This window comes from Manacus candei, unplaced genomic scaffold (genome assembly GCF_025592945.1).
Source record: "Manacus candei isolate 608988 ecotype Guabito, Panama unplaced genomic scaffold, ASM2559294v1 h1tg000003l, whole genome shotgun sequence".
Classification (NCBI taxonomy): Eukaryota; Metazoa; Chordata; class Aves; order Passeriformes; family Pipridae; genus Manacus; species Manacus candei.
Window position 1 is genome coordinate 295,503 of NW_026138051.1, and position 24,683 is coordinate 320,185.

Here is a 24,683-nt window from a genome sequence, read left to right on the forward strand (position 1 = left end):
TGTGCAAACCAGTATTTGCTGTACTGCAAAAGCCAGAGGACGTCCATTTCCAGCACAATCCCTGGTTCTTTGCAGCCTGGGATGTCCTAACAGGAACATGCACTGAAAAGTACCCCTTGCTGCTGTTACTGGCTGGTAGCATTGCACCCAGCTACTCCTGGATTTGCAGACTAAAGACGTTCACGTTCCAAGTCCCTCAGATCCTCTCTTCCTGACCTTAGTCATTCAGGCTGCTCAGAAATTAGTCACTGTAGAAGTGGATAGACAAATGCTCAGCTGAGGGTTTTTACTCCAGCGGGCAAGGCCTTGTTTGCCAAAGCCCAAGAAGATTATGCAGCTCCTCTGGGTTTAAGCAAGCAGTGAAACATTTATCAGAGCAGAAGACCAACAGGAGGAAGGGTCTGCTCCTGTTAAGTTCACCATTTGGTATGTGCAGTCCTGCATTGCTGCTCATGCAGAAGAGCTGGTACTCTGCTAAATTCCCTCTGTTTCATATTCTGATTCCATTGCAGTCACAAGGTTCTCATACTCAGGACTCTTCCTGTCTTTCACGGTGAAAGTGTCATTGGATGTTTCAGCATTAGAACATGTCTCCTTGTGAAGACATTTAATAGGGACTTTCACCTCAGCCTCCAGCGCCGTGACACCTGCAGTGCTGTGGCTGGGACAGGACAGACACGAGTGAGTGGGACGACTAAAGCAGACAGCACTTAATTTACATGTTAGTCGGAGACAAGATCTACCACACAATATGTGGAATAGCAAAATTCATATTAGTCTAGAGAGGCCCTGTGAGGCTCTGAAAGACACTAGAAAATTATGTTAGAAGAATTACACAAAAAGAAGCACTGAACAGTTAACCCTGGTACCATAAGTTCTCATGGCATTATCATGTTATATTCTAAACTTACCAGCAGACACTCTAGCCTTTGGAAAGTAATTACTAGGAGCAACTGGGAAAAATGGCTACAGATGGCTAGGGTGTGCCTCTGACTAGGAAAGCAGTATGAAGGGTTAGAAGGTTGAGATGAGGACCAGGCAGAAGACGTGTTCGTATAATCATAAGCAAATAGGAACTGCACAAAGTAATACTTGGGCAAGCACTGAGACATGTTTCTTATGGAGAAAGGCATGTAGAGAGGGAACTTATCTCTAGGGAAGATATGAGAATTCCTGTCCTTTGCTTTGTTAAATAATGGTGGGAATTTCCTAAACAGAACAGTTTTCCCATGGCATGGGATAGGCAGAGCAAAGGACCCAGAGTATCCTTCTGTTTTTCCACCACATTAAAGAGTGGCTATGTCCTGTGCTCAAGTATTAATGTCCTCGTGCTGCTAACTAAACTGCCAAATGTTCAGATCCTCCCCCGCAAGGCAAAGAAATCTTTGTGTTTTCACTGAGCCAAGAGGCTTTGCAGGAGCAGACACCAGTACAACGTGCTTAATGTGCCAGGTAGGAAATTACACTCACAAAGCAACTTCATAGAGAGGATCTGAAAAAAAAAAAAAAATCCAAGACATGCATCGACTTGTTTTATGTGTCACAAAAAAAACCCTTGGCTTCCAGGTGTTCCCACATTCGGGAATAACTCTTCCACAGGCCTCTCCCTGGAGGGGACCAGCTGGGGAAGGAGGGAATGGGGCCTGCCTGCCCGTCCGTCCCCTCGGGCCGGGGCTATCCCCACCGCCCGCCCGTCCCCTCGGGCCGGAGCTGTCCCCACCGCCCGGAGCTGTCCCCACCGCCCGCCCGTCCCCTCGGGCCGGAGTTGTGCCCACCGCCCGCCCGTCCCCTCGGGCCGGAGCTGACCCCACCGCCCATCCCCTCCGGCCGTCCCGGCCGTCCCCGCCGCTCACCCTCCTTCCTGCGCCGCCGCCTCCAGCGCAGCGCCGCCACCACCCCGAGCGCGCCCAGCGCGGCTCCGGCCAGCGCGGCCACGGTCCCGTAGAGCAGCGGGGCCGGGGGGGCACCTGCGGGGGGAGAACGCTGTGACCGCGGCCGGGGGACACGGGCCGAGCCCCCGCCGCAGCGCCGGGAGCGGGCAGTGCCCGGGCCTGCTTCGGACGGGCTTTAAACCCGACAGAAATCTGCGGCGGTGCCGAAGGTGGGGCCCAGGGCACTTTAGGGTTCAGTCACTTCCCAGTGGAGTCACAGAATCCCAGGGTGGTTTGGGTTAGAAGGAATCTTAAAGCACACCTGCGTCCACCTGTAACCGTGGGCAGGAACACCTTCCACTGGACCAGGTTGCTTCAAGCCCCGCCCAACCTGTCTTTGAATACTTCCAGGGATGGGGTGTCCCTGGATGGTAATACAAGCAAACTCCAGGCAGCAAAAGCCCCTCAACAGGCCTGTGGGTGAGAGCCAGAAGGGCATCTTCTGCCTGGACGGTGCCCGAGGTTTGGCATGGCACGGGTTTGTTCCCTTCAGCTGGATCTGCCATGGGCACAGCAGCCAGATTTGGAGCTGGTCTGAGATGGTGTTTGTCAGCTCACTCTTGTCTGTGCAAATCTGGTGATTTCCAGCACAAGACTCCACTCACCTGTGTCCGTGACAGACCCTTCTGGAGCAGTATCCATCCTGGAGACCAGCATTGTTGGGAGCAGATCTGCTAATGGAGAATGGTGGATGCATCACAACCCCGTCGGGAGCTGCCCTTGACATTGGGAGAGCAGGGTGTGCTCTGCCAGCACTGGACTCACCTGTCATCCTGCGTGTGTCCTGCCAACCACCCTGGAGCAGCCTGTGGCACTTGCATCCCTGCTCCCTGACCCTTGCTCCAGGGATTCCTGGCAGATCTAGCTGACATGGTGCATCATGCCTGACTACAGCACAGTCTGGGAACCCTTTGGCTTTGTCCTGCTGGCACTCATTCAGATTTTCACAGAACTCTTTTGCTCCCTCTCTCCTGTGGTGATTTCCTGGCTTTGCCATTGACAGCTGTGCTGTAAGCTCCCTGAGGTGTGAGGCCCCATGCCAGGTCTCTTGCCTTAGGTGACCTCCCCTGAAGCTCTGCAACCCCAAGAGTTCTGGTCCCAGAGGGACACAGAGGACATTTTCTTGCCCCCTGCCATCCTCAGGCACACTCTGAAGCAGGGAGGGACAGGAGCAGGAGGAACCAGCCCCATGCAGTGGACAGGAGGGGATGCCATGGCAGCAGTGTCAGCCGGCATGGCCAGCATTCATCCCTGTTCCCGTGCTGTTTGCTCCAATGTGCGACTGCTGTGAAAACCACCACGGTGTTTCAGGCAGAGCTTCATCACCTGGGAGCTCAGCAAGCTTTGCCTCTTTCACAGGCCAGCGTGTGGTACTTGTGCTTGGCTGTGCCATCGTGGGCTTCACAGCTCTGCTGGTCGACTTACCAGCCAAGGAGAGCTGTAAGTTTTCCACCACACATCCATCATGGAATTGTTTAGGTTGAAAAAGACCCCTGAGGCCATCAAGTCCACCCTATCATGCACCATTGTGTGGAGCCTGGACGAGTCATATCATGGCGTGTGTGAAGTGCAGCACGTCTGCCTGTCTGGCAAAGGCCAGTTTAGTTTGTTCCCCCACTGAATTCCACTCACTTGTTCCTCCTGACTCCTTGTCTAAATTTGCTGAACTGCAGTGGGCAGCATTACAGAGGCAGTGAGAACTTCAAAAAACCCACAGAGGAATCAGTAAGTGCTTGAAATACAAAACCTCTTTTGCATCAGGAAAGAGCAGTTCCTCAAAGAGGAGGAGGAAATCGAATACAGGAAATAAAGAAGGACACAAGCTGGAGCCAGCGACAAGGAGTACTAAAGGTGTCTGGTGCTTCCTTCTTTCAGGGCAGGGAAATAGGGCTGTTCCTTTGCCCTGCTGAAGGGCCCCAGATGTTCTGTGCTGTGGCTCTGGGCACTCACCTGTCACTGTCAGCTGCACGGTGTCGCTCTGCTGGCCCGCTGCGCCCCCAGCCCTGTTTGCTGCCTCGCAGAAATACATCCCGCTGTCGGAGGGCCGCAGGCTGTCCCACGCCAGCTCGGCCCCGCTGCTCTGGAGCAGGACGTTCCCCCCCGGGGTGCTCCGGAACCAGCGGTAGCTGATGGGGGGGGACCCGCTGGCCTCACACGTCAGGCTGGTGCTGGCTCCGGCCGGGACCGTCAGCCCCAGCTCGCCGGCCCTGATGATGGGCTTGGTGGCTGCCACTGGAAGACAAAGCAGAGAGGCCCAGGTCACGCTGCCCTGGCTGTGCTGGGGAAGGTCCCTCCACCACGGCAGTTCTGGTTCTGGCCGTCAGTGCCTTCTCAGGATGAGGTTCTCGCATCACCTCCCTGCGTAGGCTGAGTTCAGGTCACCCGTACCTTAAACCAGGTTACACCAGCTGTGTCACTGTTCCTGCAGCCCTATCACAAAGTCCTGCTCTGTTGGGGGGTAACCCCCCTTGCAGAAAGACAGTTATTTCTAGCACACACCAAGGATGCTTGGGAAGGGGAGAAGGCAAACTTGGCTCACACATCACCCACTTGCTACAAGAAGCACAAAGACAGTGGCTGGCTACCTGCAGAGAACCCAAATCAGATTTGCATGTTATTTCAAGCACCGCTGGTTCAAGTGGCTTATCAGTAGATCCAGACTGGGCTGTACACTAACTGACCCCCTTCCCCAGTCCATCCCTACACCTCCATGAGTGGAGAAGTGATAACTAACACATCAAGGGAGGCAGATGCCTCAACCTCTAGCCTGGATGGGGTAGACAGTGTGGTGTGAAAGACTATTCCCACCAGCACTGCTTCTCCTACCTGTTCTCGGATTAACTGACTCCACAAGAGCAGGGGTTTGTCGTGGGATTTACCTTTGACAATTTTAACTATAGTGGTCACCTCCCTTGTTATCAAACTGTTATTTGTAGACCTCCAGATGACTTGACAGGTGTAGTGTCCGCTGTCAGGCATTTCAAGGTTCTCAATTAGGAGTGAGACATTCCCTGGGCTGTGTTTTGGGACGCTGACTCGATCTCGGAAGTTAGAGAGCAAGATGTGGTCACCAGAATCATCCCTCCGAAAGATGGTAGAGGTGCTAGAGTCCCGCTCCACACTCCAACTGAGTGCTTGCTCTGTGAAACCTTCTGAAGGCACGTAGGTACATGGTAAAGTGGTGGATCCCATCCATGTGCCCTTGACCTGGTGGACACCAGACAGATCCAGGAGGGCTGAAGGGAAAAACAGTGGAAGGGAAGAAATCAGAATGCAGCAGAAGAGGGGAACATCCTCAGGACGGATGGGACTCACCGGCGGTGCAAGCCAGCCTGTGGCTGTGTCTCAGATGTGCTGGACACAACAGCCACTAAGCCAGCCCACAGAGTCAAGCACAGGGAACTGAACGGCTGCCTTGACCTCATGGCTGTTTTTATTGTGTCTCTCTCTGGACACTTACCAGTTCTCAGTTCCTTCTCGGTAGAGGGGCTCCTTGCAGGCAGGAGCATTTAGGGATATTCCCTGCAGTACTGGGCCTGGAATGGGAATGGTGGACTGAAGCCAATCCTTTTGCTTTAGCCTTGGAAAACTTCCTTACAGGATCAGCACCCTGCCAAGCACTCAGGTAAGTACAGAAGAAGAGGGGGCAGATTTTCTCTGCTCATTCTTGCAATCTTTCCAGTTGTCTGGCCATGGATCTCACAGCTCCTCTGGGAAGTGCCTCTTATAAGTAGCAAATCAACTGAATTTCATTGGACTTGGCTCACCTCTCCCCATGCCCCTCTTCCCTCTCACCTTTCACCTCCCCAAAAAGGCACTGGTTATGTTCACACAAGAAGTCACTCGTGAGGCACATCCCAGAAATCTGCAAAGCTGTTTTTTTATGCTGAAATGAGGAATGTAATTCAACCCATTTTTCTAAACATCAGGAGCAATCCTGTGCTTCCGTATACAACTTGTTAAAGCACCTTTCTCCTGTTTCCCAGAGCCTTCCTCTGCTGCTGCCAGTGTCATACCTGCCCTGAGAGAGGGTATATACAGTCATAAGCTTAGGAACTGAAGCCAAGGCTGCTATCTAAGCTCTCCTGATGCAACCAGGGAGTCAGCAGATAGGAGAGACCAAGGGGAATCTCCTGTGCCTGCACCTGGTCTCACAATTACGGCTCCTCTTCTTCCTGGGGCCATGCAAGCATAATGATGGGGATGCATTATTAAATTCTAGTAGAATGTATATTCCAGCTTCACCAGGACTGTTTTGAAAGCTGGCACACCAGACAGGGTCCTCTCCAAGAGTCCCAAACAATTGTGTTCTGTTCTTGCCTTGGGGCAGGGGAGCTGACTTGCCCAATTTCTCCACTTTTAAAAGCGCCTTGTTGTATCCAATACCAAAGGAGAACCTTGTGAATTCTCAGACTCTGTTGGTAATACAATAAACTAAAGACTTTCCACATTTGTCAGTTTAAAAAAATTAAGACAATATAATTCAAAAGACTTTCCCTACCCTCTTAGTACTCTGATTTTTGTTCTTATCCATAGAAATATTTACTCACCATTGCAGCTGATGAAAATCATCACAAACACCACTATCCACCCAACTTCTCTCATTCTCTCAGAACTGCAGGTCTGTCTTCCTTTCTCTGAGAGACCCCCACCCTCCTGGGACCAGACTGCAAGTGAAGAACACTTCCCTTTCTTCTGACCTTTGTCATCTAGGATCCTCTTTCTGAAACATCACGAGTCCATTTCATTGCTGAGTTAGGTGAAGGGTAATGGAAGGAGAAAGGCTGTATGGATCTCTCCAGTCCCATTCCTTGTCCCCATCCACTTCTCTTGATGCAGCCCAGGTCACAGTTGGCTTTCTGGGCTGCAAGTGCCCATTGCTGGGTCGTGTTGAATATCACAGACTACCTAAGCACACATTTCTACTACAATAGTCCAGTTTGTGGGCAAAAGTCATCATGTTTCATGCTCTGCGGGCTCACGTCATGTTTGCCAAGGGGGTGACTTATGACTGGCGGCCAAGGGACTTTAATCCAGGGGCCATTCTGAATGTGCTCTGTAGGGTACCTTTAAAAGTACTTCCAAGATTTGCCAATAGGTGTGATGCACAGGATTAATCTTGGCTTGCTAATTACTACCAAAAGAAGGATTTACAGTTGATAAGAATCATGTATAAAAGCAGATCTACTGACCTAGTGAATTCTGTTGTAGGTGTTTAACCAGTCATTAGAGCAACTTTTGGAATTTTATTCAATAGCCATGATTTTGCATAAGGTTGTGACCCATCTCTGGAAGTGCTGCTGTCTGTCAGTGATGGCTTGTTCCCTCTGTTAGGGCAATGAGAGCTGGAGTTTATCATTTTGCCAAAGTCAGTAAGCTGATGAGAACTGTAGGGATCTCATTTCAGTCCCAGGTGGAGGCATGCCCACTCAGGGGGCACTTGCCCGGTGACTCGGGCTGAGCCCTGCTGATTGCTACAGTGGAACTTGCCTGGGGCGAGCAGAGGCCACCTGGAGCAAAAAGCTGAATGTGGTGTGGCAAGACCTGGTGCAACAAATTCATCCAAAGCTCCAGGCTGAGAGTCACCACCTGCTGCCATCCAGCCAAGGAAGACGACAGAGGCAGCAGCACCTGTTCTTGCAGAACAAGTCTATGTAAGACATTGAAACTGGATTTTTGCTGACTTTTCTTGACATCTCTGCTGCAACTACCAGTGTGGTACCAGCACACATAGCTTCTATCTGTCTACCCATGCTGCCTCTGAGGGCCTTTAGTGACGTTTGAGTCCTGCCTAAAAGCAAACAAGCAGACAAAAAAGCACTTGTTAAAATTCAAGCTGTGTCAGTCAAAGAGGGAATGTGAATCCATTTTCATAGAGATGATTTAAAACAAACCTTTTCCACACCCTGGCTATGACAGAGAAACAGTCTGCTACACAAAAGACTTTAAAAGAAGCTAGATTTTGGGGAACATGCCCTGGAACAAGCTGAAAACCCAAGCTAAAACTGCTGATAGGACTACTTTCTGAACCGGATATGCAAGACTTCCTGAGGCTATAATTATACAGGATAAAAAAAAAGAAGACTATTTAACTAAAATAGACATGAAGTACTGCAGTTCCTCAAATACGAGGTACATGACGTCTTTCTCTCTCTGGACAGAGACACAGCTGCTAGTCTTCCCCCTGAGTCACACAGTCAGCCCATTTCTTCTTTACTGGAGGGACTCCTTATAGTTTGAATCTGAACATATGAAGAAAAAGCCTTCAATGTCTCAGACATTATGGCCAGCTACCCAGTTTATTAAAATGCAGTATTTTCCTCCAGTGTCTCTTCTGTGGGTTGAACATGCTGCTCTCTCCCACGCAGCACCACGGGTAAGGCACCCTGTCCCCCAGGCATCCACCTTACTCCCAACATACAGGAGGAGGTCAGGACACTCTTCCAAGCATCATTTCTTCAAGTATCACAGTTCAGGCACTCTTTATTCTGTAATTTTTGCTACTCCATCTCAGGCTAATTAGAGGTGACACAGTAAAGTCTTTGTGTCCCCAAACTTGAGCACAGATGGGCCCTCAGACCCTGCTCATAGGGACCAGCTCTGCTGAGCCTGCATTTTACTCTCAAGTTCTGACAAAGTCTGCCAGAAGCTAGAGAAGTTTGCTACCATTTTTCCAGTGATGAAATAAGATTCTTAGCATGCAAGGGGGTGAAATTCAGTACATGGCTTTGAGCAAATCACCAAAAGTAGGTAACTAAAAAAGGAAGATCTGAAAGTGCTCTTTTTGAACCATATGCACTCAAAAAAAGAAGAAATTTTTACATGAGACACTCTTGTTTGGTCCAGCCATAGCCAAATCACAGATCTGACTCAACAGACTGTGATTTACTAAGTACTTTTTGGATGTCCTACAGAGGCTGATTGTGTGAGCATCCCCAGCCATTCACCCCACAGCTCTCACACACACCAGGCAGTTGGGCAGTCAGTCATGAAAACATAACCTTGTTCTACCTAAAGGAACAGAAATTAGTGTAAGTGAGCATTTCCCCTCAAGGCCTGCGTGACAGAAACATGATGTACAAGTACTCCGTCTGAAAAAATTCCCTTCCCTTCCTAGGAATTCCAAGGTCAATGACATCAGTTCTGGGTTACCCATTAGCTTGGCCAAATCCTTGTAAACACCTCCTGACACCAGAAAGGGACCCATATATATGATGCCCTTTGAGTACTCATTTCCTACTGGTGCCACAGGTGGGTTGCACACACACAGCTGTCAGAGCAATTCAGATGTGCCTTTACCTGCAGTTGCCACATGTACCAGCTGCTGGTTCTCTCGATAGTCTCATCACTATAGTGATGCTGGCTCCTTGCAGGCTGTCCAGCTCCTCCTCCTGGGGCGCCATGGCTGAGCTCTAGGTTTGGTAAACACAAGTGCTGGTCTGAGATGATCTGCTGTGACCTCAGCTCATCCTCTGGCTGTTGAAGTGCTGCCCAGGGACACCCCAGGCCAAATCAGGATCAGGACCTTGTCCAGCTGTCCCACAGTGCATGCAGACACAAAACACGTGGAGACCATATTTCATGGATTTCTTTCCAGTTTCATGAGCTTGCCCTACAACAGCTGTATTTAACATCACCAGCTCCTGGTGCTGGCTCTCCAGGATAACACTGCTGTTTATCCACGTTGGTGGGGCTGCACTGTCCATGGCTTTGCAGTGCAGCTGGAATGGAGGGATTTTGTGGCAAGCTGTGGGACTCCTGACACCCATCACCCGTGGAGTGTCAGTGGTGAGAGTGCCCTGTGTGTGCAGACCACGGTGTGACCACCCTGTCCCTCAGGGGAAAGCCCTTTGTCTCCACACCTCTACCTTACCTCAGTGCTCCCTTCTCCTCAGGTTGGAGCTCTGGCCACGTCATGACACCTCAAAGAACACTGCAGGTCATTTCAGGTGCCCACAGCCGTGTCCCTGCTTGGGGGACTGTCCCTGCAGTCAGGCTGAGCTCAGATGGGCGTGCTGTGCTCTAGCACCAGCTACATACCCTTCCCACCTCCTCTGACCTAACACATGCCCAAACACACAGTCACACCTATTTTAAAAACCTTTTTTGAAAGAAAGAGAACATTACTGCAGGGCTTCAAAGCCTACAGCCTCATCTCCAGTTAAAGAAAAAACAGACAATTTACCAGAGACTTTCAACACTGTTGATTTACCATCACATTAATGCTGAGCCAGGTGTGAGTTTTTTGCTGTTTTCTGGAAAACCCTTTCACTGAAAATTCTGTACCTTGCAATACTATTGCAACAGTTTTCTTCTCGTACTCACCTTCCTGCTGAGAAAGAGACTGCCAATCTCCTCAGGCTTTTTACACTCGCCATAACAGAACTCATTTGCTTTCACACCTCAAACATTCCATTTCATTAGCTCAGAATCTTACACTAGACTTATCAGCAACTCTCCCATTCCTTGAACTGTGGCTGACTGCAGGCTACAAACCTCACATGACACAACATGGAGAACATAGCCCAAACTCCAGCAGATTCTCTGGAATTCCTCTGCAGAGGGACCTCCACACTCCTGGGAGCATCATTCCTGGACACATACAGATGCTCACACATACACCAACCCCTCTCCCACCACCTTTATAGGTAAAACAAAGATAAGTTTAACAAAATCTGCAAACTTTGCAGTCCTGAAGTTTAATGATTTGCATTTGCTTCTCCACACCTGCAGTAAGCTGCAGATACATGCTGGCAGTTTTCTCCATGACACCAGTGGTTGTGTGTTCCTCTTTTTCTGTTTGGAAATCAAGGTTTCCCAGTACTTGATTTTTAAGTACATTCTGAACAAAGAGAAATAAAACTTGTGGTGCAAGAAATGCAGGGAGAAAGTATAAGGTCACTGATAAGTGCCTGGAAAGCGTTTGTGGCAGTGAGTGCATTTTGATGAATTTTTATATCATTCCTTCCTCTAATTTTCCATTGGACCTCTGGGTCTCTCAGCCCAGAGTGAGCAGCACCATGTTCCACACTTACTTCTGTGTTGCATACAAGAAGTACTTTTCCTTGCCTTTAAAAAGTGCTACCAGACAATTTGCACTAATTTCTGCATCCTTTTCAGAGAAGTTGTAGCCAAACATTCCCTTCACCTTCTTGGCACTGGTCACCATGAGTACACTTTGCTCATTTGTTCCTTTTTCTCTTTTTTCCAAGCTGACTAAAAGACTGCATTTGCACAGCTGTGGTTTTGTGCTAATAATTATCCTTTATAATCTTTTTCAGTAACTTTTCTTGCTCTGCTAAGCTGCTCCAAGATGAAACCAATATGCATACATAAGGCGGCAACATTCCATGGTGGGTTTTACACTATTGCAATGCTGGTTTTTGACTGGAATGCCTTTCCATTAGCACCTCACGCTCTTTTGGAATGCTGGTAAGCTTTCAACCAATGCTCACAGAGACCTGCAGGTGCAGGTCCAAGTGTGAGCAGCACATCTGGGGCCCCACTCATCCTGTGCCTCTGTCACCAATGTTCCCCTCACATTACGCCTTCTGTTTTACACGTCCACATGACTTTTAATAGGACACAAGATTGCCCTGTTCATTATAAAAAGGTTCTTCCAGAACTGCAGTACCCACATTATAGATTTACTCAGGGCAGTAGAAATTATTCATAACTTACCCTTCAGGCCCTTTATGGTGGGGGAAAAGTGCTTCCTGAGTATCTACTGAGGAGCTGTGAGTGCTTGCTGGCATTTAAAGATGAGCTGGTTGTGCAGAATTATGCACATAAAAATATGTGAGGTATGTGTAAACAATCTGATCCCAAACTTATGGAAAAGTATCTGATTTCTTTCAAATATCAAACATGCATTTAAAGAGAGACCAGAGAAGGTGAGCTCAGAAAGAACGTGCTTGGTTGCAGTATCAGAACTGTCCAGAGCTATGGCCAGTGTGTCTGTACTTCTGTGCTGTGGAGGGAGATTGAGGGCAGCACAGAGGCTGAGCAGGAGCGTTCCAACTTCTTGCACTGCTGCTCCTGGTGTGGCAGGTTCCTGGTTTTCTCCTAGCTTTAATCTGCCTTTCAGTGTTTCTCCAAGGGCTCTCTTGCATGAAAAGGACATTCTACCACCTGTGCAGCATCTTGTGGGCAAGAGGAGAACCATCAATTCCCAGGCCAGCTGCATCCTGCCCTGCTCACCCCCAGGGATGGGGATGATGAGCAGCCCTTGGTGCTGGCTCTGCTCCCACCACATGAAGACTGGGAATGCTGGTCCTTTTGGCCATATAAAGCAGTAAGTTTTGCACAGTGCTCCCAGCCTGGGACCTGCATTCCCCAGCTTTCAAAGGGTTTCTTGGGCAGATCTGATGAAAGGGAACCAAGGAAAGCAAAATCAGAAGTTCTATACAGCAGTCTGTAACTGAAATTCCTGAAGAGGTGTGCATTTTCACTGCAGGGATTGTGAAGGAAGAGCAACCACTGCTTGTCCAACCTATTTTTCAGAGGCAAAGGTAAAAGAAAGATAAATTTTGCCTGGGTGAAGGTGCTCTTCAGGACTGGTACCTGCAGAGCACTGTTGGCTCTTAGGAAGTGTCCCCTACTTCATACTCATGTTCCTGGGGGTTTCCAGCACAGTCAGACATACTCTTATTTACTTCAGCGCTTTTGTTTTCCATGGGCTCCGTCACATAGTTGTTTTCAGTGAAGCAGATGGGTTCCTCATAGTGCCCTGTGCTTTCATGCCTTGAAGATGCTGCTGCTCTCGAGTTATGGCTGAAATCAAAATGCAATAAGAAAGAAGAATAGCAGCCAGAGTAGACAAAGCATCTCCCAAGCCATCAGGATTTTGAGCAATAATGTGGTCTGACTCAAACCCATGTAAACCTGAGCCATTGGATTATGGCAGTATTCTGAAGGAGAGAATTTTGTCTTTTGCTTTCAGGTGGTAGGAGAACCTTGGGCATTGTAGCAGCATTGCTTCCAACCCAGAGAGAGTTTCCAGAGAGAGGCAGCAAAAGGTGTGTAAGCAATGCAAGGGTTACCACTATTTCTTGGAATGCCATAACCAGACAGCTGCTCTTTGCAAGAAAAATATACATATATCTATACAATTATAAAAAGTGTTGGAGGAATAGTAAAATGAGAACTGAAAGCAGCCCACATCCACCGTGTGGCTTATGATATCTAATATTTTTAAAATGAAGATAAATCCTCTGAGGAGAAATACCATCACAGCATTTGTTCAGTTGCTCAGGGTTCAGCTGTTACTTAAACTGCTGCCTTACACACTGCTGGGGAAGCCCAGCACCAGGGCAGACACTGCTGGCACATCCCGCTGTGGCACTCAAGTTAGCAGCACTTTAATTTATACCTAGGGAAGTGGTTCTCCTTGTGTGTTTTGACTGGATTATCAGGTTTTTCAGTATAACTCCCACAGGTTACAAGTAGATCAGGATGTGAACCCCGAATTTAGAAATAGCCATAACTTCCTGCCACAGATATGGTTAAGAAGAAGCAAGTTCAGCCAAGGATACTTTGGGATAAATTGGGGTATAAGTAGTGCATCAGGAGCCTCTGCTCTCTTGTTCCTGTTCTTTGCTTTTGAAAAAGCACTGGGAATTTATCCTTGACAATCATCTTCAGTAGCCCTCATTGGGCTGAGGAGTTAATAAAGAGCTCTTGCTCACTTTTACAATTCTGATATTGCTAACGAAAAGATCTTTCTTCCCACATTCTATGTTGCTGAGGAAAGCCTGCAGGCCATCCTACGTGACTGGAACCTCTTCACCCTGGCTGCTTAAGGGGCTTTTCATTCTGTCAGCTAATAGCAGTGCTTTTTATTTCTGCTCTGATACAGCCCCCCCCAGGATTCATCAGTGTGTCAGATAAAGAGTTATACTCACAATTTTACGTCATAGACTTGAGCTGGAAAAGAATAATCGAATTTGTGTCAATAATTTGCATTCACATTCTTAAAAAAAATTTCTACATTTATCTTCTTGATATAAGAAAATTACCTCCTAAGACAGAATAAAAATAACAACTTTGGAGGTTATGTCAGGTGGGTGATGACTCTAATTCTCAGGAATCAGTCCAAGAAAATGAAAACAACCCATATCCCAGCTGTTGCACAACTGGGTCAAAATAACTAGCCCAAGGTCAAAGGTAAAGCTGAGTTTAGAAACTAAAAGTTCCCGATTCCCCCCAGTTTCCCTGTTCATTAGAAGTTCAATAAAGGACAGTTTTGAAAGAGGTTATTCTGATTCCTTAAAAAAAAAAAAAAAGGTAAAAATAAGGAAAAAAAGCAAAAGGAATATTTGACAATTATCAGTTGGTAGCATGGAGTAATAGAAAAGTCATTAAAGAAACAAAAGGACAAGGAGAAAATGAAGTCTGTGGGATCTAAACCCCCAAAGCCCTCGTGTGCTCTCTGCACACAGCCAAACACAGCTGCTGAGGAGGGGGCTCCAAGGAACATTTGGCTGGGGGCATTTCTGGTGGCAGTGCAGGAGAGACAGAGCCATTCAGTGAATGCATCCTGTGTCTGAAGGCCAGAGAGGAAACAAATTAATCTGGAATAGAAAGAATGAACAGTGACCTCTTTCCTCTGGATATCAACTACAGGAATTATTGAAGAGCAGCTGGGACAAACCCATTGCCAGAGACTTTAAAGGTTTGGAATGATGAGCTTGGCTGAGCAGGCAAGTCTGAGCTGTGGGATGTCTGTGAGGAGCAGCAAGAAACAGCCACCCCCAGTCACTGTGGCAGAGCAGCCGTGCACTGCGGGGGGGCCTGGGGCAGGGACTGAGCTGCCTCAGAGCCAGGCTGGGATGGGGGAAACCACTCGGGAGCACCAGGGCAACAGCTGCCCTGAGCTCTGCAGCCAGTGCCTGGCAAACCCTTCTGAATGTGGGGACTTCTCTGCCTCTTTGGATCTTCCACCACCTATGTCAATCCGCTCATGTTGTCATCCACTGTCTGTACGATGCAGATGCCAGAGCTGCAGCTGGTGGCTGTAAGCACAGCCCTAGCCCCCCAAGACCCCTCAAAGGTAAAACCATGCTGGACATGCACAAAACATTCGGGTTTTCCAGAACATTCTACTCACCATCTTTGGGCTTTCTAATGCAAATGATCAAACAGATGACAAGGAAAACCACAGCACCGCACACCACAGCAATCAGGATGACCAGGTACAGGGACAGGCCGGTCCTCTGGAAATCTAAAGCAACACAGCAGAGGACTTTCAGGCAGAGGAGCCCTCCTGAGTGACAGCAGCAGCAGTTCGGTGACACTGACCCTGTCCCTGAGGACGGCAGCAGCCAGCCTGCCTGGCACACAGGGCTGTGTCCCTGCACGGCCCCGTCCCCACAGCCCCTGCCTCCCGTGGCTCTGGGCTGTGCTGTGGGACCCAGCACTGTGTGTACCCCCGCCAAGGCACCATGGCCAGACACACAGCGCCCATCTCCTAACGCTGAGGCACCGGGGGGCGAGCAGGGCAGAATTATTGCACTGCACATTGTGAAACAAAGGGTCTCAGCTTTCCTCTCAAGGGTGTTGCTCAGTTGTATCTAGAAAGTGTTTAAACCTGTCACAACGCTGCAAAGCTGGTGAACGTGCAGGAGATCTGCTTGAGGTGCACACTGAAGCTTTTCTGCTATTCCAGCTTGGACACTCAAAGATAAAAACAGACCAGCTGCTCAGGAACACGGGAACAACTCTGTGTGCCCCACCTATGAGTGTTTTTTTCTTTCATTCCCCCCTAAAAACATTCAGAGTCCTTTGAAGAGTCAACATGAATCATCTAGATTCCTTGAGAACAGTTGTTAATACAATTTGCAGCCAGCTGAAAGGCAGAACACAAATTTTGATGCTGAAGTTGCTGACTACAGAGCATCTGTTTTGGGTCCCTAATCTTCTTTTCAGCTTGGTTTTGCTCTCGCTTACCCTGAGTTGTATAATTCCTCTCTGGATATCCCACACCACTCTCGGAAGTCACTGCAGTCACTGTTATGGGCAGATCTGCAAAACAAACAGGAGTGAAAGGCTAACAGTGCATTTCCAACCTTCATTTTAGCACCAGGAGACCTGGGATTAGAGCTGTGGGATCAGAAGAGGATGCCTCCATCCCCTTTACAAGGCAGTGAAAATAGGCAAACTACAGAAATAAGTACTATGGATACACTATATTATAGAGAGAGTGTATGTAGTATACACTGAAGAGATACTATATGGAGTGTATATATACTGTATATACTATGTATACACAAACTACATACATACACACACTAGGTGTGGATATATATTTGTATGTCTGTACACACACACCTGTAGTAGTGATGGAGCCCCATGGAGTCCAGGAGACTCCTGAGGTACCTCTGAACACCAGCTCTGTTTGGGTTTTTTCTGCAAGAACAGTCAACATCTGTCAGCATCTTCCCTGAGTCCCCAATGCCAGTTTCCACAGCCCCCATGTGATTGCTTGGGCATAAGTCCAAATGAAACATAACCCAAGCACAGAAAGAGTCCACAAGCAGACCTACTCTAGTCCAGGTTTGAATTCCCACATCCCACAAAACCAAACTAGAAATCACCAGCCCTCCTTCAGAAGTGCTGTGCTTGGTTAGGTACATGTTATCAATCAGGTCTGAAGCAGCTTTTGCATCCCTTGTATCTGCCCCTGGAAACACCAGCTCTGCCTACCCTCAGTGCTTCCATTCAAAAACAAGTAAAAAAAGCCCTTTAGAAAAGAACTGAACCCAGAATATCCCGTACACTCTTCAAGTTAGGAAATGGCATTTCCAGCAGCACTAAGACAGGTATTCTCTCCTACAGAGACCCAACCTCCTTACAAGCAAGCAAACAGCCCTCTGCAGGCTGGAGACTGAAGGAAGGAGGATGTTCCACCTTCGAAACATCAGGATCAAAAACTGAGGCATATGGACTAAAGTTCAATACTGTCAAGAGTCTGTTTGCCAGCAATAAAACCCACTGCCAACTGTTGGTGCCACACCCTGCCCCAACACCCATTCCTTGCCATCAGCTGTCACCGCTCTCACCCTGACCTGTGGTTAGGTGGTGTCTCCCTGGGGTTCCCACATCCCTCCACGAGGCCGCTGTTGTTGTGGGCAGATCTGCAAGGTGAAGAGGAGGGAGAGGCTTACACAGGGGTTTGACCATGATGGTGATGCTGGTGTGATACAGATCTCTCCACAGGCGGGACAGGAGCAGGAGGAACCAGCCCCATGCAGTGGACAGGAGGGGATGCCATGGCAGCAGTGTCAGCCGGCATGGCCAGCATTCATCCCTGTTCCCGTGCTGTTTGCTCCAATGTGCGACTGCTGTGAAAACCACCACGGTGTTTCAGGCAGAGCTTCGTCACCTGGGAGCTCAGCAAGCTTTGCCTCTTTCACAGGCCAGCGTGTGGTACTTGTGCTTGGCTGTGCCATCGTGGGCTTCACAGCTCTGCTGGTCGACTTACCAGCCAAGGAGAGCTGTAAGTTTTCCACCACACATCCATCATGGAATTGTTTAGGTTGAAAAAGACCCCTGAGGCCATCAAGTCCACCCTATCATGCACCATTGTGTGGAGCCTGGACGAGTCATATCATGGCGTGTGTGAAGTGCAGCACGTCTGCCTGTCCGGCAAAGGCCAGTTTAGTTTGTTCCCCCACTGAATTCCACTCACTTGTTCCTCCTGACTCCTTGTCTAAATTTGCTGAACTGCAGTGGGCAGCATTACAGAGGCAGTGAGAACTTCAAAAAACCCACAGAGGAATCAGTAAGTGCTTGAAATACAAAACCTCTTTTGCATCAGGAAAGAGCAGTTCCTCAAAGAGGAGGAGGAAATCGAATACAGGAAATAAAGAAGGACACAAGCTGGAGCCAGCGACAAGGAGTACTAAAGGTGTCTGGTGCTTCCTTCTTTCAGGGCAGGGAAATAGGGCTGTTCCTTTGCCCTGCTGAAGGGCCCCAGATGTTCTGTGCTGTGGCTCTGGGCACTCACCTGTCACTGTCAGCTGCACGGTGTCGCTCTGCTGGCCCGCTGCGCCCCCAGCCCTGTTTGCTGCCTCGCAGAAATACATCCCGCTGTCGGAGGGCCGCAGGCTGTCCCACACCAGCTCGGCCCCGCTGCTCTGGAGCAGGACGTTCCCCCCCGGGGTGCTCCGGAACCAGCGGTAGCTGATGGGGGGGGACCCGCTGGCCTCACACGTCAGGCTGGTGCTGGCTCCGGCCGGGACCGTCAGCCCCAGCTCGCCGGCCCTGATGATGGGCTTGGTGGCTGCCACTGGAAGACAAAGCAGAGAGGCCCAGGTCACGCTGCCCTGGCTGTGCTGGGGAAGGTCCCTCCACCACGGCAGTTCTGGCTCTGGCCATCAGTGCCTTCTCAGGATGAGGTTCTCGCATCACCTCCCTGCGTAGGCTGAGTTCAGCTCTGCCTACATCAGCTGTGCCACCCATGACACTACACACGGGGTCCTGTTCTGTTGGACTGATGCTGTCGTTGTGCCTCTATAAACCACCTCTGCCTGGACAGAGGGAGGTCAGGCATGTGCTGGTGAAATTTAGCCAAAGAACAGCCATACTGTATCCCAGGGACTTCCCTGCCAGTGCATGCTCCTGGAAAAGACTGAACCATTGGATACAGCTAGACCCAGGGACAAACTGATAAGTGAGGAACCACAGATCCTCCCCAAATTACAGGCTGCTTTGTCTTGGGCAGAATTTCACTCCCTGACCTATTTGCTGCTTCTTGCTGGAGCCTGACGCTCCCCAGCAAAAAGGTTTTGCGTGGAAGCATGTGGTCACTCCGCCTGCCTGCTCTACCCAATTCCCAAAAGCCTTCCCAAGCCAAGCCTTCCCCTCCCACACAGCCTCCTTCTTGGGTTTACCTTTAACAACCTCCATTTTTGTCACGATCTCCTTTGCTATCAGGCTGTTGTTGCTGGCTCTCCAGGTGACCTGGCAAGTGTAGGTTCCCCTATCAGAGACCTCCAGGTTCAGGATGACAAGAGACACGTTCCCTGGGGTGTCCTTCGGGACACTGACTCTGTCCCTGTACTCAGACAGGAGCACATGGTCCCCAGAGCCATCTCTCCAAAAGATGGTGCCTGAGCTCTGGTCATGTACCACAGACCAGGTGAGGGTTTGCTGCTCAAGGTCCTCCACAGGGACATAGGCACATGGCAGAGTGATAGATCCCTTCCATACAGCTTTGATCTCACTGGGGCCACTCAGATCCAAAAATGCTGCAAAAAGAAAGTAGGAAGAAAAATAAGCCACAAAACAGCCAGGGTGAAACAGCTCCTAAGTGGTGAAGCCGTGGCTGGTGAGAGCATTGGCAAGGAGAATCCACTCGATGAGAAGCACAAGCGGTCAGTGTGTATGATGAGGCATGGTCTGCTCAGGGGTGGGTTAACCAAAAGTGTGGTATGAGGCAGAGGGACAGGAGGCAGCTGATGGCCAGGGTCACTGATTCCTGCCACATGTGCAGCTTGGCTCTCTTGCTCTGTCTGGTGCTTACCTGCCACCACTGCCCCTGGGCAGAGCACAGCACCAGAGGACCAGGCTTGAGGGAAGGAGTCTGTCTGAAGCCCAAGTTGCAGCTCCCTGGTCTCAGCCAATGTCTGCTCCAGATGTCACCCTTTGGGCTTCCAAGGAATAAGCAAAGCCCTGTTTTTGTGAACTCTTCTCCACTACTCATTTGTTTTTCTGGAAGACAGTGCTCTCTCAGCCTAAACCGAACGTGAGCAACTTAAACCACGGGGCAAAGAAGTCTAAAACTCTTTAAATTTTCCTGTAAATATGAGGACCACTGCCTTTGTTCCAATATGTTTCTGTCACTCTAAGGGCTGAATCTAAGCTTCCATAGACACTTCTTTACCCTTTTCTGCTGGTTTCCATACCTCCCCTTTCCTGAGAACACAAATGCTGATCAGACCCTTCGCATTGCATAAAATGACCACCACAACACGTGTGGGATCTCTGTGCTCTCAGTCCATTGGCAGGGTTTCCATGGTATCATGCACTGCTGCACTTCGCTGCCACTGGATCTGAAACACCTGAACCTTGAGCCAGCAGCATGCAGACTTGGCCTTTTTACCATATTTCTCTTCCCAAAACAGAGCCATCCCCGCCAAGCATAAGCGGACACCCCAGTGTAGGGCAGAGGCTGCCCTGGGTAGGGGACCTGTGCCCAGACTCACCACTGCAGAGGAGAAGGGAACTCAGGAGCATGGCTGCTCGTAGCAGCATTCCCATCCTTTCCAGGCTGCGGCCACTCCCTTCTCCAGCTGGACTGACCTGCACTCCCCAAGCTGGAGTAAATCAGGAGCACTTCCCTGCCCTTGCTCACTCTGTCACAAACGTCCAGGACAACGGCTGGTGTTTTTTCCTTCCTCTTTTTCAGAAAACAAGTGTCTCAGTGCCCACTGTCAGAGGTGTGGGCAGACAACGGAAGCCCTAAGGGAGGGTCAGAAGAGGAAAGTTCAAAAATTACTTCTCCTCTGTTTCATATTTCCTGCTGAGTATGCTTTACCCCCCCTTCTGTTTTTTAAGTTATTTTTTAAAATGTTTTCCTTTGTTTCTTTTTATTCCTAAGCAACTATTTCTTTCTCTTTTCCTCCTTGCATTGCTTTCTGGCGAATAAGCTTTAGCAGGCACGTTACACACACTCAGGTCTGAGAGAGAGCTCATAAGGAGCTGAACCACCAAGGTCCTCACAATTCACTTTCTCACCAGCTTCTCTGGGACACCCACCACTGTGTTTTAAGTTAAAATTCATGAAGCAGCCTAAATTTTTACATTACCAGTGTGAAACAGATGATCATCATAGGCCCCTTCCAACGGAAATGTTCTGTATCACTGTATCACGTTTAAGAGATGGGGAATCCAGGTATACAAATCTAAAACCAAAAAATTCCCAAGAACTGCAGAGACCTGGGCTGCCCATCCCACTCCATCTCACAGGAGGAGCTTCCCTTCTTACAGAGCAATTTAACTGCTTGGTTTAATTGATTAATTGCTTTCAATTACAAGCCCTGATTAGGGCCATGCGCCTCTGCAGTGCCCTCAGACTACTTGGGAAACAGGTGAATATGTAGATGCCCAGAGAGAAAAAAATGAACTTGTCAATGCAGAAAATCTTTGACACCATGAAATTGTGGCTTCTCAACTGTAATGAGGTAATATTAATTAGAGGTTATAGTTAATCTATATAATTCAGTAATTGAGCCTGAATTAGTCCTGTCAAGGAGAAGTATCTGTTTTCTACTGAAATATTCTTTCGAGGGATTTTACTGTCTTTTGCTGTCTTCTACAGCTCTCGATTTTTCTTCTGCTTCAATAAAGAATCTCTTCTGCTTCATTGCATTCAGCTGAACTGAAATGAGCCTTTGCTGTTGTTACACCCAAATTCAACATCCTGTCCTCAAATACAAGTAATTGAACTAATTCAGCCAAATCCTAGTGCCTGGTTTGGACACAGCCCTCCTGTAGTGACAGTGAGACACAGTTTGGGTCTGCAGTGGCACAGAGTGGGGCTCGGAGCAATCCGGGCTGTGAATCTGATTGTACTGACTCCAAAGTGGTGGCAAAGGGGGGGGGGAAGTTCTTGTCTTATATAAGGCTTAAAGGTGTCTCCACCTACACTGTCACTTTTAGGCAGCTTCACTCAGTTGTCATGTAATTTAACGTTAAACACAGAAGACTTGTGTATAGAGCCCTGGGAGCTCTGTTGTTATCTTGCTCCTTTCCAGGTCTTTGCTTTTGTTACCACAGCTTGCTTTTGCAGGTATTCTTATGTCAGAGTAATTGAGACTTCATTCTGCAAAACTGTGGGGCCTAAAAGCACAATACATATGGAAGTGTGATTTATTTATGGTTTTGGCTACTTGTCATTAGCATTGATGCAATTATTACAATGTTACTAGTATGAGTTTGAATTTGGTTATTTCAAGGTTCTGTTTCCCTGAAACTGATGATTTTACTACACACAATTTTCATGCCTTTAATTCTTAGAAAATCTTTATAACCTTGTAGTTATTTGTTACTCACTGCCTAGAGAATCATCTGTTTAAATAATTTCTTACCCTCTATTTGCAGTTATACTGTGATTGAAGAGGACATCTGACCAGCTTAAGGTCTAAATGTTTCTGAAAATATCCTACTTGATAACACCGGGGAAAAGGCTCCACAAAGGTTCAGGAAATTTGGGGGCCTGCTTTCACATTCTCCTCCCTTGTGGCCCTGTATTCCTCTGTCAGAAATTCCTCATGAAATGCCACTGCAGCCGCTGGGATGGGGAGAAGCAGGAAAAGCTGCTGTGGGCTGCAGTGTTCACTGTGGCACTAAACCTGCATTATATGGGAAAACTGTTGTTTAAACATGTCTTAAAACGGCTTCTTGTGGTCTCTTTGCAAACACATGCTTCTTCTTCCCAACACCCCGCAGGACAAGTGTTATCCCTGCAGGAATGTCCTGAGCAGAATCCTGAGCTGTTCTCATTGGCCCCCTTTAACCCCTTCCTATTGGCTGTTAACCCTTCCTGCAACCTGATTGGTTACTCTGTGATTCCTCCGAACCCTATAAATGTAACCCCCCAACAATAAACTCTCTCTTGCCTCCTCTCTGCCCGGTGTGCTGTATCCCTGCCGGCCATGGAGCCACGTGGGTGGGGGGAGAAGGGGAAGGCACCTCTCCCCTCCAGGCTCAGGGCCTGAAGAAACCCCGGACGCTGGAGTTCCCTTTCCCTATCCTTCAAGACGTCAGAGTGGTTCCTCAGATGGAAATGGAACTAGAGCTGGGCCGCCCCACGCCATGGGGGGAAAGGGATCCAGAAGTTCACATACTTCTTGGTTCAAGGACCACATGAAGGTCAAATCAATGAAACTCCTTCCTGGGGAACACAGGTGGCTGGAGGAGGGCAGAGGCCTAAATTGTCTTGGACTGAGTCACAAGGGAACTGTGCTGGTTTTGGCTGGGGTAGAACTAATTGTCTTCCTAGTGGCTGGTGTGGGGGCTATGTTTAGGATTTGTGCTGGACACGGGGTTGACAATAGAGATATGTTTTTGTTGCTGAGCTTACACAGAGCCAAGGCCTTTTCTGCTTTTTTATTGCCATGCTGGGGAGGGGTCTGGGGGTACATGAGAGGTTGGGAGGAGACACAACCGGGACAGGTAACCCCAATTAACTTAAGGGATATTCCAGACCATATGACATCATGCTCAGTATATAAAACTGGGGAGGAAGGACGGGATGTTTGGAGAGATGGAGTTTGTCTTCCCAGGTCACCGTTACGTGTGATGGGGCTCTGGTGTCCTGGGGGTGGCTGAACACCTGCCTGCCCATGGGAAGTGGTGGATCAATTCTTTGTTTTTCTTTGCTTGGGCGCATGGTTTTTGCTTTCCCTATTAAACTATCTTTATCTCAGCCCATGAGCTTTGTAGCTTTTACCCTTCCAATTATCTCCCCAGTCCTGGTGGTGAGAGAGTGAGCGAGTGGCTGTGTGGGGCTTGGCTGCTGGCTGGGGTGAAACCATGACAGGAATGTATCCCTAGCAGGGTCTGGACCAACCAGGAAGCTGAAACTCAAACTATGTGACTAAAAAAGATATGTATATATTTATTTACATATCTACATTTACCTTTTTGGTTGGGGGACAGGGGCAGGAGAAGTCTTGTCCTTTATACCATAAAGGACCACCGTACCCAAGGTGACTGTGGCAGCATCCTCTTGCTTCTGCTTTGGCATCTGTGAAATCATGATGCTGCTTTTCAAAACAACCATCTTGTTTTAGGAGAGGGCAAAATATTCTGAGCATGGGTGGAAGGGGTGGCATCACAAAGTCCAGGAGAGAAAGAGCAAAATCAGTTTTTCTTGTATTCTGGACCACTCCATTAGTAAGCACACAGGAGGTACGAACTGATGGTAGGGCTACTGTGGTCTGTGTGTGGAGAACTGGGCTGGAACAGTGCAAAAATGGTGCTGAAGGGAGCATGAGAGCACTTGGCACTTCCTCACTCTGTGCTTGCCATGCCTGGGGGTGTTCTGTGAGTTACCAGCACATGGAAGACAAGGAAGAACAACATTTCCTCCCCAGGCACAGGATGATAAAGCCAAGGAGCAAATGCAGCAGCCATGGGTGCTGCTGGAGGGGAAGGAAGCTCCAACTACAGTGAGGCCCTTGCGATCATGGGTAACAAACTGGTGACACACCAGGCTGCAGTGGTGAAGTGTCCCCACCCAGCTTGGAACATCAGGGGCTGGTGACCTGCTGGCCCTTGGACACAGGCTGGGCAGCACGTGGGCTGGGCTGCAGGCTCACTGGGCTGGGTTGCAGACAGACTTAGCAAAGGAGTCTGTCCATAGCTCCATGTGCCAACCCCATGGCCGTGTCCTCATCCTTATCCTGAAGTGGAACAGCATGTTTTATGTAAACATCCTTTGCCTTGGCAGTAGAAATGATGAATAACTCCTTAACTCTAGGAAAATCCTACAAAGACTGTAAAAGCCCACTATGCCACTTACTCCTGGCAGGGTCTGCACAGGGTGCCACATCTGTCTGACACTGCAGCTGATCTAGGCTGTTCCTTGTTTCTGTCTGGTATCTCCAGTAAATGTTTTAATCCATACCTTATGGAGCTGAGGGCCTTTCCTAGTGGAGTCTGTGGAGAACATGTGCACAGGTGCACTACATCTGCTGTATCTTTCAGCACACGCAGTATTTTGAGCTTTCAAATCACCCCCTTTGA

General features: G+C 48.8%; 2 protein-coding genes across 4 annotated transcripts; both read right to left on the reverse strand.

Moving 5' to 3' along the window:
• LOC127470306 (V-set and immunoglobulin domain-containing protein 4-like) lies at positions 1–6,781 on the reverse strand. 2 transcript variants are annotated; one of them, XM_051785673.1, is made up of 7 exons: positions 6,482–6,781; positions 4,811–5,167; positions 3,882–4,163; positions 2,537–2,605; positions 1,854–1,967; positions 1,471–1,492; positions 1–661 (listed from the first exon to the last, which is right to left on the reverse strand). In XM_051785673.1, exons 1-7 carry the CDS (start codon positions 6,534–6,536, stop codon positions 475–477), a joined length of 1,086 nt encoding a protein of 361 aa, XP_051641633.1. In that variant the 5' UTR covers positions 6,537–6,781; the 3' UTR covers positions 1–474. The 2 variants fall into 2 exon arrangements, with proteins under 2 accessions (XP_051641633.1, XP_051641643.1); XM_051785683.1 differs by having other exon boundaries at positions 2,537–2,602; positions 6,482–6,780.
• A 3,839-nt stretch (positions 6,782–10,620) lies between these two features.
• On the reverse strand, positions 10,621–20,290 carry LOC127470299 (V-set and immunoglobulin domain-containing protein 4-like). Of its 2 annotated transcripts, XM_051785658.1 has the most exons (9): positions 20,138–20,290; positions 18,824–19,180; positions 17,938–18,219; positions 16,997–17,065; positions 16,260–16,337; positions 15,879–15,953; positions 15,040–15,153; positions 13,835–13,856; positions 10,621–12,704 (listed from the first exon to the last, which is right to left on the reverse strand). In XM_051785658.1, the coding sequence occupies exons 1-9, from the start codon at positions 20,190–20,192 to the stop codon at positions 12,515–12,517; spliced, it is 1,242 nt and encodes a 413-aa protein (XP_051641618.1). In that variant the 5' UTR covers positions 20,193–20,290; the 3' UTR covers positions 10,621–12,514. The 2 variants fall into 2 exon arrangements, with proteins under 2 accessions (XP_051641618.1, XP_051641609.1); XM_051785649.1 differs by lacking the exons at positions 16,260–16,337; positions 16,997–17,065.
• Between the last annotated feature and the right edge of the window lie 4,393 nt (positions 20,291–24,683).

Coding starts and splice junctions, on each gene's coding strand:
- LOC127470306 (XM_051785673.1), bottom strand. CDS start 6,536: ATGAGAGAAGTTGGGTGGATAGTGGTGTTTGTGATGATTTTCATCAGC. Junction 1,968..2,536: donor AGGGTCTGTCACGGACACAG/GTGAGTGGAGTC, acceptor CTCCCCCCGCAG/GTGCCCCCCCGGCCCCGCTG. Junction 1,493..1,853: donor GCGGCGGCGCAGGAAGGAGG/GTGAGCGGCGGG, acceptor TTTTTTTTTCAG/ATCCTCTCTATGAAGTTGCT.
- LOC127470299 (XM_051785658.1), bottom strand. CDS start 20,192: ATGGGAATGCTGCTACGAGCAGCCATGCTCCTGAGTTCCCTTCTCCTC. Junction 18,220..18,823: donor AAAAATGGAGGTTGTTAAAG/GTAAACCCAAGA, acceptor TTTGTCTTCCAG/TGGCAGCCACCAAGCCCATC. Junction 12,705..13,834: donor CAAGTCTATGACGTAAAATT/GTGAGTATAACT, acceptor TTTTGATTTCAG/CCATAACTCGAGAGCAGCAG.